We start from the raw sequence: 14,354 nt of genomic DNA, 5'->3' as shown, positions 1-14,354 counted from the left end.
CATATTTGATATTTATAATTACTGAAATGCCCCTAAAATAAGTTACCTTGTCACGTTACAAAAATACTAAGTGCAACAACAACACTTTAGTTGGTTAATTTTTCAACGCTGCTTTACCATGTGGAGTGTGAGAATTATTAATTTTAATGTGATGTAGAGATTAGAAGGTCAGTACAGAAAAATGAAAGAATGAAAATAATTAGAAAACAATGATGCCAGGAATCATTAGTCAGCAACCGAGATTGGCCTTTGGGAATGAAGAGGGAACAAGAGTGTTTTTTTTTTTAAATTAAAAAATAAATTGAGAGTACCCAATTCTTTTTTTCCCAATGAAGGGGCAATTTAGCGTGGCCAATCCACCTAGCCTGCACATCTTTAGGGTGCGGGGGTGAGATCCACGCAGACACGGGGAGAATGTGCAAACTCCACGCGGACAGTGACTCGGAGCTGGGATCGAACCCGGGACCTCGGCGCTATGAGGCAGCAGTGCTAACCACTGCGCCACCGTGCTGCCGGAACAGGAGTGTTTTAAGGATGAGCTTTTAGAAAAGTGATTTCTCACTGTGTACGAGCTCTTGGCTGTAGTTGCAACCTTTACCAGTCCATGTTCAGTCTCTTACCATCAAAGCCATCGTCTCCTTCAGTCATTAGTTCATCATCAGAGCAGATACTGAGCACATTCACCAACATTTCAGTCACTAGGAGAAAAGGAGGAAAAATAAAATCAGCAAAACAGACCTCCTGCAATGCTCGCATTCAACGATAATTCACCCAATCAGGAGGGAACAAATGTCAAAAAGAGCTACCATTCCTAGCTCAATGCCTTTACACAAACCAAATGCCTGGTATCTATGGATACATAGACTCGTAACTCTGAACAGTCTTACTGCCGCTTATTTTAAGTTGTGCTGAAGAAAGCCAGGGCGGAATAAAATGGAAGCACTTCAAAATATGGCCGAACGGGACAAGAAGCTCACTGCTTGGCTGAGGGGTCGATAACACATGGAGTTCGGAGTGAGGGGAAAGTTGTTATATTCCTTGCCTTTTCCTCCAAGATAGCCAGATATGTAGTGTTGACAAAGAATGTAAAAATAAGGAGTTTAAATCAAAACAAATTTATTTTACACTACTAAACTTGATTAGATTAGCTCACTTTACTAAGTAACAGATACTAAACTAATAATACTGAATCTGTAGTACAGTATTCAATACTCTAACTATTAAACTACCTATAACTTGACCTTGTGCTATATCTCTACAATGAAATCTCACTCGGGTCTCATCAGCTTCGCATCATCTTCTCCCAGAATTCCTAGAGATGCTGCCTTATCTACAATAGCTTAGTGATGCCATCTAGCATTTGATTTACACAGTGTCTGATGTTGCCCCTTGACTACAGTAAGAGCTACTGTAGGAGCTGATTGTATTGTGACGCTGCCCATCTCTGTTGGGAGTACGTGCCGATAAAGTAGTCTCCATGTGTGTTATTTCAAGCCCAAAACACCAGAGAGTTACAACACATGGTCATCTGCTCTCCAAAGGATTTGCAAGTAATAACCATCTGTTGTGTTTACTGTGTGTAAGTAATTTGTATTTGAATAATTATTGCTGCCAATGTATTTAACCGGTTCACATACTTCAGCGGTGCACCTCAATCCTGTTCTGACATCGCATCATGTACCAGCCTTCCTGTCCAATGGAATCAGTCGTAAAGAACATTTATATACTGCCATTCACAACTGTAAGACATCCCAAAATGCTTTAGGCAGTGAACTACACTTGAATTATAACCACTGTTGCGTTCAAGACATGTTGCAGCCAATTTGCACACGTAAAGCTCTCACGAACAGCGAAGGGAACTTTTCCCATCTTCAGTTGCTTGACGATTGGCCAACTCACTGCGGAGAACTCCAAAACTCTTCAAAACAACGCCATGGGATCTTTAACACCGAGAGAAAGGCAGGGCCTGGGTTTGATGTCTAATCTGAAGGACAGCTCCTCTGATAGTATGGCAGTGGGAGAGACAGCCTTCTGTGCTCAAGTCACTGGAGTAGGGCCTGAACCCTAACCTTTCGATTGACAGGTGAGCAAGCCATCAAGAGAGCCAAGGCTGACAACAGTCATTTGTTACACATCATTTCTTTATTCATTGCACCGTTTGTTCCATTTTTCTTAAGTTATTGGGTATTTAGTGAAGATGGAAACATGTTTAAGTCATCTCCAGTTCAAAGTAAACCCACAAGAGACTGCACGCCTTCTTAGTCAAACCTTGGAAGCCTAGAGGAAGTTTACACAGGCAAGGGACTGTTATATTTGGGTCACAGACTGTATTTAGCCTGTTGCACTAGCAAGCATTTCCCATGGCTTGTGCACTGCCGCACAGGACGACCGCAGACATTGCTGTCATTTACTGAGTCGCCCTGGAGCAGTCTGGACCAGATTACTGATCAGCCATGAAGGGTAGTCTTGCTCTTTTAGGAATTAATTATGGGATTGATGCACGATCAATTCAACTCAAAGACGAGGTTGTAACATAACTGAAGGCTTTAATAGACTAGATCTGTTCCCCAGCAGCTTCGGTACAGAATGAGGGCTGCTGGGACGGCACCGGTTCTTATACCCCGCCTGTCAGGGCGGAGCTACATACCAAACAGCCAATGGTAAACTCCTAGGTTTACCCAATGGTCTACAGCCTCTCGGGTACTGCAATACCTGATAATACCACATACACCCCCTGTTAAAAAAAAGAGTCCGGCGGGGGTGGTGTCCAGTGGTTACAATTGCATCTAACATGGTATGATCAGATATGGAGGTACCGTGATACCTCCTTACAGGGTTGTAGAGAATATTTACAAGCATGGAAGATATATACAGTCAGTGTTCATTTACAGTTACAGTGAAGCAATCAGTCGGTCGGGTGGCCTGGTTGTCCTCCTGGATCGTCTGAGCCTCTGTGTTGGTTCAGGTGGGGGTCCGGGCGTCTGCGACTCCGGGAGCGTGGCTTCGGCCTCCATGGCAGCTTCGTCACCCCTAGACGGCGCTGGTGGGGCAAACGGTTGACACGAGAGGGGGGCGCCTGTAAGGGGCGTTGGTGGGTGGGATGGCCGACGTAGGAGCGGCGGGAGGACCGACCCTCCAGTGAGGTGCTGTGGGGGGGGGAGGGGGGGGGGGGGGAGGGGGTGGGGGTAATGGTCCGGGTGCGCATGGGGTTCCGGCTGGCGCCAGGTCCCGGAGGGAGACCGTATCTTGCCGGCCGTCAGGGAACGCCACGTAGGCGTACTGGGGGGTTAGCGTGCAGCAGGTGGACCCTCTCGACCAACGGGTCCGACTTGTGCGCCCCCGCACGTGCTTCCGAAGCAGGATGGTTCCGGGTGTCACTAGCCAGGTTGGGAGCGAGGTCCCGGAGGAGGACTTCCTGGGGAAGACAAGGAGACGTTCATGAGGTGTCTGATTGGTAGTTGTACAGAGCAGCGACCGGATGGTGTGGAGGGCCACCGGGAGGACTTCCTGCCAGGAGACGAGGAGAGTCCTGGACCGTAGGGCCAGTTGGACGGTCTTCCAGACCGTTCCGTTCTCCCTCTCTATCTGCCCGTTTCCCCGGGGGTTGTAACTGGTCATCCTGTTTGAGGCGATGCCCTTGCTGAGCAGGAATTGACGCAGTTCGTCGCTCATAAAGGAGGACCCCCTATCGCTGTGTATGTAAGCGGGGAAACCAAACAGTGTAAAGATACCCTGGAGGGCCTTGATGACGGTGGTTGTGGTCATGTCTGGGCAGGGGATGGCGAATGGGAACCGGGAGAACTCGTCAATCACGTTCAGGAAATACGTGTTGCGGTCGGTGGAGGGGAGGGGGCATTTGAAGTCCATGCTGAGGCATTCAAAGGGACGGGAAGCCTTTATCAGGTGCGCCCTCTCTGGCCGGTAGAAGTGCGGTTTGCACTCTGCGCAGATTTGGCAGTCCCTGGTGACTGTCCTGACCTCCTCGATGGAGTAGGGCAGGTTGCAGGTCTTAATGAAGTGGAAAACACAAGTGACCCTTGGGTGGCAGAAGTCCTCGTGGAGGGCTCAGAGGTGGTCCACTTGTGCGGTGGCACACGTGTCGCGAGACAGGGCATCGGAAGGCTCGTTTAGCTTCCCGGGACGATACAAGATCTCGTAGTTGTAGGTGGAGAGTTCTATCCTCCACCGTAAGATCTTGTCGTTTTTTATCTTGCCCCGCTGTGCATTATCAAACATGAACGCCACCGACCGTTGGTCAGTGAGGACAGTGAATCTCCTGCCGGCCAGGTAATGCCGCCAATGTCGCACAGATTCCACTATGGCCTGGGCCTCTTTTTCGACCGAGGAATGGCGAATTTCTGAAGCATGGAGGGTACGGGAGAAGAAGGCCACGGGTCTGCCCGCTTGGTTGAGGGTGGCGGCCAGAGCTACGTCGGACGCATCGCTCTCGAACCTGGAAGGGGAGGGACTCGTCGATGGCGCGCATCGTGGCCTTTGCAATGTCTGCTTTGATGCGGCAGAAGGCCTGGCGGGCCTCCGTCGACAGGGGGAAGGTTGTGGACTGGATCAGGGGTCGGGCTTTGTCTGTGTAGTTGGGGACCCACTGCGCGTAATAACTGAAAAGCCCGAGGCAGCGCTTCAGGGCCTTGGGGCAGTGGGAGATGGGGAACTCCATAAGGGGGCGCATGCGTTCAGGGTCGGGACCTATAACTCCATTTCGCACTACGTAGCCAAGAATGGCGAGGCGGTTGATCCTAAATACGCATTTATCCTTATTATACGTTAAGTTAAGGATTTTCATGGTCTGGAGAAATTTCCGGAGGTTGGTGTCGTGGTCCTGCTGGTCATGGCCGCAGATGGTGACGTTATCCAGATACGGGAACGTTGCGCGTAAGCCGTATCGGTCAACCATTTGGTCCATCTCGCGTTGGAAGACCGAGACCCCATTAATGACACCAAAGGGAACCCTTAAAAATTGGTAGAGCTGCCCATCTGCTTCGAAGGCAGTGTGCTTGCGGTCACTAGTGCGGAGGGGTAGCTGATGGTAAGCGGACTTGAGATCCACCGTGGAGAAGACTTTGTAATGCACGATCCTGTTTGGATATGCGGGGAGAGGGTACGCATCCAGCTGCGTAAACCTGTTGATGGTCTGACTGTAGTCAATGACCATCCTATTTTTCTCCCCGGTCTTTACCACCACTACTTGAGCTCTCCAGGGACTGTCGCTAGCTTCAATGACCCCTTCCCTCAGTAGCCTTTGGACCTCTGACCTGATGAAGGTCCGGTCCTGGGCACAGTACCGTCTGCTCCTGGTGGCGACGGGTTTGCAATCCGGGGTGAGGTTCGCAAACAGGGAAGGCGGGTCGACCTTAAGGGTCGCGAGGCCACAGACAGTAAGTGGGGTATAGGGCCGCCAAATTTAAAGGTCAGGCTTTGCAAGTTACATTGGAAGTCCAACCCCAGGAGTGTAGCCGCGCAGAGGTGCGGCAGGACATAAAGGCGGAAATTGTTGAATTTCCTGCCTTGGCCAGTGAGGTCTGCTAGACAGAACCCCTTTATCTCCACCGAGTGTGACCCGGAGGCCAGGGAGATTCTTTGGTTTACAGGGTGGGTAACAAGTGAACAGCGCCTTTCCGTGCCGGGGTGTATAAAGCTCTCCGTGCTCCCATAGTCGATCAGGCAAAACGTCTCGTGGCCGTTGATGAACACCGTCGTCGTTGCAGTCCCGAGTGTCCGAGGTCGATTTTGGTCCAGCGTCACCGAGGCCAGATGGAGCAGTTGTGGGCTGTGATCGGGCAGCGTGTAGTCGGCCGTGCTGGGGGCCTGGGGCCCCATCCAAGATGACGTCTCCCATGAATCGCACATGGTGGTTGGGGATGGACAAAATGGCGGCGAGGATTGTCAAAATGGCGGCGCTCATCCGTCCAGCGTGGTGTCCGAGGGGCAAGATGGCCACGCCCGTGGGTCGGACGTGACCCTAGGATAGGGGGGTGGCGGTGAGTGCTGGCCGCCTGGGGCCCGAGGGGAAGGTTGCCGCGGCGGTCCGCAGTCGCTGGAGACTGTGGCCACGCCTCGTGCTTGGCAGACCCCCCAAAAATGGCCCTTCTTGCCGCACCCTTTGCAGGTGGAGGTGCGGGCTGGGCAGCGCGTGCGGGGATGCTTCACCTGCCCGCAGAAGAAACAGCGGGGCCCGACGGAGTTAGCGGGCCGTCTTACAGCGCAGGCCTGCGGGGTCAGGGGGAAGGTCAGTGGGGCTGCCGCTGCGGGATGCCGCGGAGCCCAGGGGGCCGCCGCGCGGTCGGGCGCATAGGACTGCGCGTTTCTGGAGGCAACATCCATGGACCCTGCCAGGGCCCGAGCCTCTCACATTCCCAGGGTGTCCTTTTCTAAGAGTCTTTGGCGGATCTCGGAGCTCATACCTGCTACGAAGGCATCTCGGATTATAAGTTCCGTGTGCTCGCTCCCCGAAACTTGCGGGCAGCCACAGTTTCTGCCCAGCACCAGTAGCACACGGTAGAAGTCCTCCAGCGATTCCCCGGGGCTTTGCCGCCTAGTTGCAAACAGGTGAAGTGCGTAGACCTGGTTTACAGGGCGTATATAATGTCCTTTTAACAGTTCGATCGCAGCATCGTAGTCCTCCGCCCCCTCGATGAGGGTGAAGATTCCAGGGCTTACTCTCGAGTGCAGGAGATGCAGTTTCTGTTCTCCTGAGGGGGTGCCTCCGGCCGTCTTGAGGTAGCCTTTAAAACACGCCAGCCAGTGCTTAAATATCGCCGCCGAGTTCTCCGCGTGGGGGCTGAGTTGTAGACACACCTGCTTGATTCGGAGATCCATCCTTTCAGCTTAAGAGTAGTCTATTAAATTGATGCACGATCAATTAAACTCAAAGACAAGGTTGTATCATAACTGAAGGCTTTAATGGACTAGATCTGTTCCCCAGCAGCGTCGGTACAGAATGAGGGCTGCTGGGACGGCACCGGTTCTTATACCCCGCCAGTCAGGGTGGAGCTACATACCAAACAGCCAATGGTAAACTCCTAGGTTTACCCAATTGTCTACAGCCTCTCGGGTATTGCAATACCTGATAATACCACAGGGATGTGGGCGTCGCTCGCTAAGGCAGCATTTATCGCCCATCCCTAATTGGCCTTAAGAAACCTGCTGCAGTCCGTTCTGAACTTCCATCAGCCCACACGTCATTTGGGGCGGAATCTCAATTCCAGATATCTTTCTTACTTTTCCCATCACCCATAAATCAAATCAGTCTTTTGCTATCAGTACCCTGAAATAGCCTGGTACCCCCGTCTATTGGCAACTATGATGAGGATGTTACTGTCAATGACTCACATTTGGAACAAGCTTTCTGTTCCATCTCATGAATGAAATGCTCCAGAGCTGGAGAAATCAGTGTCTCTGGTTTGGTTTAAATTGCACTGTGGAGCAAAGTGCTGAATCTGTTTTGCCTGTGTGTGTGTGTGTGTGTGTGTGTGTGTGTGCGCGCGTGCGTGCGTGTGCGTGGATCTGAGAGAGTGTCCCGATGCTGCAGGAGGTGGAGAGAGAGTTTGGCAGCACAGTGAATAACAAGGGTGCTGTGCCGACATGTGGAAGCTGCTTGGTAACTCCTTCTTGAACTGTTTCCTTTGCAATCTGATGGAAACAGGTTGGCTGCTTTGTTTATCCAGTCACAGCAGCTTCCATTTCCAATCTTCCCAAGGAGCATTTTATTGACCTGAACTCCGTTTGCTCTGGGTTCCAGATTAACATACATCTGCTAATTTATTGAGTGCACCGACACAGAAAAATGGGATCCCAGCAATTACATGTTAAGTTGTTCCTCATTTGAAATTAAATCAATAAATTGTGCAACTTCAGTCTTCTGGGTTTGCTCCACTTGTGGCCAATTCAATATTGGAAAAGTTTCCTGTCAGATTGAAAACAGGAGAAAGCAAGGAGAGATTTAACTCAACCTCCACCGTACGAGATTTATCTGGGATTCTCATTTTCTAACAACAACAAATTGCATTTAGATAGCACCCTTAAAGTAAGTAAAACACCTCAGTTGCTTGGCAGGTGTGATTATGGAACAAAACTTGACACAGAGTCACATAACGAGCTGCCAGCCCAGGTGGACAAAACCTCGGTCAAAGAGGAATGCCCGAAAGGAGGGGGGAGGGAAAGGTTTGAGGAGGGAGGTCCAATTAAGGGGCAATTTAGCGTGGCCAATCCACCTACCCTGCACATCTTTGGGTTGCCACCGCCCAATAGTAATTCAACAAGCTCGAGCGCGTCAACGCCCCTCTCTGTCTGTCCCCCTTGAAAAACGCCCTCCTAATCTGGGGAACCTTAGCCGCCCATATAAACGCCGAGATCTATTTCTCTTACCGGAAAAAGATTTGGGAACAAAAACCGGGAGGTTTTGGAAAACAAACAGGAACTTTGGCAGCACCGTCATCTTTACTGTCAGGACCCTTCCAGCCAAAGAAAGCAGCAGTGCGCTCCACCTGCTAAAGTCCTCCTTCACCCCCTCCACCAAGTTTACCAAATTCAGCTTGTGCACTGGCCCCGATTATACGCTGCACATCTCCCCAGATATTGGAAACCCAGCCAGCCGGAACGGCAACTTCTCCAAGCCCTTCCCCCTGCAGCTGAGTGTTTACCGGGAACACCTCGCTCTTTCCCACATTGAGCATGTACCCCAAGAGCGGCCCAAACTCCGCCAATATCCCCATAACCCTATTAATTCTCTTCACTAGATTTGTAACATACAACAGCAGGCCATCTGCACACAGGGAGACCCGGTGCGGCACCCCCTCCCCCTCCCACCACACAATACCCCTCACCCCCCTGCAGGAGCCCTAAGCGACATTGCCAAAGGCTCAATCTTCACAGCGAAAAGCAACGGAGAAAGTGGCGACCCCTGTCTCATTCCCGGGACAGACTGAAATACGCCGAGCTAACATTATTTGTGTGAACACTCGCCATCGGGGCCTTTTACAACAACCTAGCCCAATGTACAAATCTCGCCATCGAAGCCCTTTGCAGCAACCTAGCCCAATCCACAAACCCCTGCCCAAATGAAAATGAAATGAAAATCGCTTATTGTCACAAGTAGGCTTCAACGAAGTTACTGTGAAAAGCCCCTAGTCGCCACATTCCAGCGCCTGTTCGGGGAGGCTGGTACGGGAATTGAACCGTGCTGCTGGCCTGCCTCGGTCTGCTTTCAAAGCCAGCGATTTAGCCCTGTGATAAACTCAAACTGTCCCCAAACCTCAAACAAATACACCCACTCAACCCGGCCAAACGTTTTCTCCATATCCATAGACTCTATCGCCTCCATTTCCCAACCCTCATGATCACATTCAACAATCTTCTAATGTTAGCCGCCAGCCAAACCCCGTTTGGTCTTCGTCTATCACTCCCGGCGCGCCGTCGATCACTCCCGGCGCGTCGTCTATCACTCCCGGCGCGCCGTCGATCACTCCCGGCGCGTCGTCTATCACTCCCGGCGCGCCGTCGATCACTCCCGGCGCGCCGTCGATCACTCCCGGCGCGTCGTCTATCACTCCCGGCGCGTCGTCCGTCACTCCCGGCGCGTCGTCCGTCACTCCCGGCGCGTCGTCCGTCACTCCCGGCGCGTCGTCCGTCACTCCCGGCGCGTCGTCCGTCACTCCCGGCGCGTCGTCCATCACTCCCGGCGCGTCGTCCATCACTCCCGGCGCGTCGTCCATCACTCCCGGCGCGTCGTCCATCACTCCCGGCGCGTCGTCCATCACTCCCGGCGCGTCGTCCATCACTCCCGGCGCGTCGTCCATCACTCCCGGCGCGTCGTCCGTCACTCCCGGCGCGTCGTCCGTCACTCCCGGCACGTCGTCCATCACTCCCGGCGCGTCGTCCATCACTCCCGGCGCGTCGTCTATCACTCCCGGCGCGTCGTCTATCACTCCCGGCGCGTCGTCTATCAATCCCGGCACGTCGTCTGTCACTCCCGGCGCGTCGTCCGTCACTCCCGGCGCGTCGTCTATCACTCCCGGCGCGTCGTCTATCACTCCCGGCGCGTCGTCCGTCACTCCCGGCGCGTCGTCTATCAATCCCGGCACGTCGTCTATCACTCCCGGCGCGTCGTCTATCACTCCCGGCGCGTCGTCTATCACTCCCGGCGCGTCGTCTATCACTCCCGGCGCGTCGTCTGTCACTCCCGGCGCGTCGTCTATCACTCCCGGCGCGTCGTCCATCACTCCCGGCGCGTCGTCCATCACTCCCGGCGCGTCGTCTATCACTCCCGGCGCGCCGTCGATCACTCCCGGCGCGTCGTCTATCACTCCCGGCGCGCCGTCGATCACTCCCGGCGCGCCGTCGATCACTCCCGGCGCGTCGTCTATCACTCCCGGCGCGTCGTCCGTCACTCCCGGCGCGTCGTCCGTCACTCCCGGCGCGTCGTCCGTCACTCCCGGCGCGTCGTCCGTCACTCCCGGCGCGTCGTCCGTCACTCCCGGCGCGTCGTCCATCACTCCCGGCGCGTCGTCCATCACTCCCGGCGCGTCGTCCATCACTCCCGGCGCGTCGTCCATCACTCCCGGCGCGTCGTCCATCACTCCCGGCGCGTCGTCCATCACTCCCGGCGCGTCGTCCGTCACTCCCGGCGCGTCGTCCGTCACTCCCGGCGCGTCGTCCGTCACTCCCGGCACGTCGTCCATCACTCCCGGCGCGTCGTCTATCACTCCCGGCGCGTCGTCTATCACTCCCGGCGCGTCGTCTATCACTCCCGGCGCGTCGTCTATCAATCCCGGCACGTCGTCTGTCACTCCCGGCGCGTCGTCCGTCACTCCCGGCGCGTCGTCTATCACTCCCGGCGCGTCGTCTATCACTCCCGGCGCGTCGTCCGTCACTCCCGGCGCGTCGTCTATCAATCCCGGCACGTCGTCTATCACTCCCGGCGCGTCGTCTATCACTCCCGGCGCGTCGTCTATCACTCCCGGCGCGTCGTCTATCACTCCCGGCGCGTCGTCTGTCACTCCCGGCGCGTCGTCTATCACTCCCGGCGCGTCGTCCATCACTCCCGGCGCGTCGTCCATCACTCCCGGCGCGTCGTCTGTCACTCCCGGCGCGTCGTCCGTCACTCCCGGCGCGTCGTCCGTCACTCCCGGCGCGTCGTCCATCACTCCCGGCGCGTCGTCCATCACTCCCGGCACGTCGTCTATCACTCCCGGCGCGTCGTCTATCACTCCCGGCGCGTCGTCTATCACTCCCGGCACGTCGTCCATCACTCCCGGCGCGTCGTCCATCACTCCCGGCACGTCGTCTATCACTCCCGGCGCGTCGTCTATCACTCCCGGCGCGTCGTCTATCACTCCCGGCGCGTCGTCCATCACTCCCGGCGCGTCGTCCGTCACTCCCGGCGCGTCGTCTGTCACTCCCGGCGCGTCGTCTGTCACTCCCGGCGCGTCGTCTATCACTCCCGGCGCGTCGTCTATCACTCCCGGCACGTCGTCTGTCACTCCCGGCGCGTCGTCTATCACTCCCGGCGCGTCGTCCATCACTCCCGGCGCGTCGTCTATCACTCCCGGCACGTCGTCTATCACTCCCGGCGCGTCGTCTATCACTCCCGGCGCGTCGTCTATCACTCCCGGCGCGTCGTCTATCACTCCCGGCGCGTCGTCTATCACTCCCGGCGCGTCGTCGATCACTCCCGGCGCGTCGTCTATCACTCCCGGCGCGTCGTCTATCACTCCCGGCGCGTCGTCTATCACTCCCGGCGCGTCGTCCATCACTCCCGGCGCGTCGTCCATCACTCCCGGCGCGTCGTCCATCACTCCCGGCGCGTCGTCCATCACTCCCGGCGCGTCGTCTATCACTCCCGGCGCGTCGTCTATCACTCCCGGCGCGTCGTCTATCACTCCCGGCGCGTCGTCTATCACTCCCGGCACGTCGTCTATCACTCCCGGCGCGTCGTCTATCACTCCCGGCGCGTCGTCTATCACTCCCGGCGCGTCGTCTGTCACTCCCGGCGCGTCGTCTATCACTCCCGGCACGTCGTCTATCACTCCCGGCGCGTCGTCTATCACTCCCGGCGCGTCGTCTATCACTCCCGGCGCGTCGTCTGTCACTCCCGGCGCGTCGTCTATCACTCCCGGCACGTCGTCTATCACTCCCGGCGCGTCGTCTATCACTCCCGGCGCGTCGTCCATCACTCCCGGCGCGTCGTCCATCACTCCCGGCACGTCGTCTATCACTCCCGGCACGTCGTCTATCACTCCCGGCGCGTCGTCCATCACTCCCGGCGCGTCGTCCATCACTCCCGGCGCGTCGTCCATCACTCCCGGCGCGTCGTCTATCACTCCCGGCGCGTCGTCCATCACTCCCGGCGCGTCGTCCATCACTCCCGGCGCGTCGTCCATCACTCCCGGCGCGTCGTCTATCACTCCCGGCGCGTCGTCTATCACTCCCGGCGCGTCGTCTATCACTCCCGGCGCGTCGTCTATCACTCCCGGCACGTCGTCTATCACTCCCGGCGCGTCGTCTATCACTCCCGGCGCGTCGTCTATCACTCCCGGCGCGTCGTCTGTCACTCCCGGCGCGTCGTCTATCACTCCCGGCACGTCGTCTATCACTCCCGGCGCGTCGTCTATCACTCCCGGCGCGTCGTCTATCACTCCCGGCGCGTCGTCTGTCACTCCCGGCGCGTCGTCTATCACTCCCGGCACGTCGTCTATCACTCCCGGCGCGTCGTCCATCACTCCCGGCGCGTCGTCCATCACTCCCGGCACGTCGTCTATCACTCCCGGCACGTCGTCTATCACTCCCGGCGCGTCGTCCATCACTCCCGGCGCGTCGTCCATCACTCCCGGCGCGTCGTCCATCACTCCCGGCGCGTCGTCTATCACTCCCGGCGCGTCGTCCATCACTCCCGGCGCGTCGTCCATCACTCCCGGCGCGTCGTCCATCACTCCCGGCGCGTCGTCTATCACTCCCGGCGCGTCGTCTATCACTCCCGGCGCGTCGTCTATCACTCCCGGCGCGTCGTCTATCACTCCCGGCACGTCGTCTATCAATCCCGGCGCGTCGTCTATCACTCCCGGCGCGTCGTCTATCACTCCCGGCGCGTCGTCTATCACTCCCGGCGCGTCGTCTATCACTCCCGGCGCGTCGTCTATCACTCCCGGCGCGTCGTCTATCACTCCCGGCGCGTCGTCTATCACTCCCGGCGCGTCGTCTATCACTCCCGGCGCGTCGTCTATCACTCCCGGCGCGTCGTCTATCACTCCCGGCGCGTCGTCTATCACTCCCGGCACGCCGTCCTTTATGCACGTTGTCAACAACTTGGTGTCAACATTCAACAACGATATCGGGCTGTACGATCCCCACTGCTCTGGGTTTTGTCCTTCTTTAAAATAAATGAAATAGACGCCGAGACAATGTGGGCTCTAAGACTTGTCCACTGACTCATTGTACATCTCCACGGGTAGGAGCCCCAATTCCATGCCAGATCTTCCCCTGGGAACCTCTCCGGACCGTCCCAGACTGCACCCCGGGCCATCCAAAAAACACCTCATGCCCTCATCCCCCGCTGGAGGCTCAGAACTGTACAGTCTCCGATAAAATACCTCAAATACCCCTTTCGCCTCCCCTGCCTCAGTGACCACATTACCCCACGAATCTTTCATCTGCCCAATCTCCCTCATTGCTGCCTCAACTGCTGTGCAAGCATCCTGCTGGTCTTTTCCACATGATCATGCATCACCCCTGGCCCGCCACAGCTGCCCCACCACCTATCCCATAGACACCAGCTCAAACTCCATCTGGAGCTTGTTCCTTTCCTTCAACAAACAGCACTTCCTCCGAGACGGCCGTGTACCTCCGATCCACCTCCAGAATAGCCTCCACCAATCTTTGTCTTTTTACCTGCACGCCCAAATCAAAATAACTCCCCCATCCTGATTGCCACTTCCCACCACACCTTCTGACTCAGAAACCAGGGCCCAGCCCGCGGACCGCTGTGGCCTCCCGAAAGTCCAGCTGTTGAGGTATCGTTACAAACCTTTCTCCCCAACAAACGGCAAGGACCAAGTGAAGACATCCATGAAATTGGGCAGCCAGTAGGGGTGAGGGGAACAGTTGAACTGTCGAATATTCATGACGTTGTTTTCATATTTCAAAACCGCAGCTGGAAGACAAGTTAAACAAAGAAATTAGGGAAATAAAGACAGGCAATTTTCTGTGAAGATCCAAAATTTATACAAGATCTATTCAAACATATTTCGGATTCATTTTTCAGTTTATCTCCCCGAAATCTAATCATAATCGTCAACAGATTCAGCCCAAGGGGCCAGAATGGAAATTTGCCTCCAGAATTCACC

At 55.8% G+C, this 14,354-nt stretch overlaps 1 protein-coding gene across 5 annotated transcripts in view; it reads right to left on the bottom strand.

Moving 5' to 3' along the window:
* The window catches only part of LOC140408257 (protein phosphatase 3 catalytic subunit alpha), a 459,377-nt gene that overhangs the window by 26,831 nt on the left and 418,192 nt on the right, over positions 1–14,354 (bottom strand). For all 5 annotated transcript variants that reach the window (XM_072495215.1, XM_072495212.1, XM_072495214.1 and 2 more), the window contains exons 9-10: positions 14,036–14,161; positions 621–698 (exon numbers count right to left, since the gene is read on the bottom strand). In XM_072495215.1, the coding sequence (XP_072351316.1) occupies positions 621–698; positions 14,036–14,161 (204 nt within the window). The remainder of the gene's footprint in view (positions 1–620; positions 699–14,035; positions 14,162–14,354) is intronic.

This window comes from Scyliorhinus torazame, chromosome 3 (assembly GCF_047496885.1).
Source record: "Scyliorhinus torazame isolate Kashiwa2021f chromosome 3, sScyTor2.1, whole genome shotgun sequence".
Lineage (NCBI taxonomy): Eukaryota > Metazoa > Chordata > Chondrichthyes > Carcharhiniformes > Scyliorhinidae > Scyliorhinus > Scyliorhinus torazame.
This window is presented reverse-complemented; position numbering and strand designations above follow the sequence as displayed.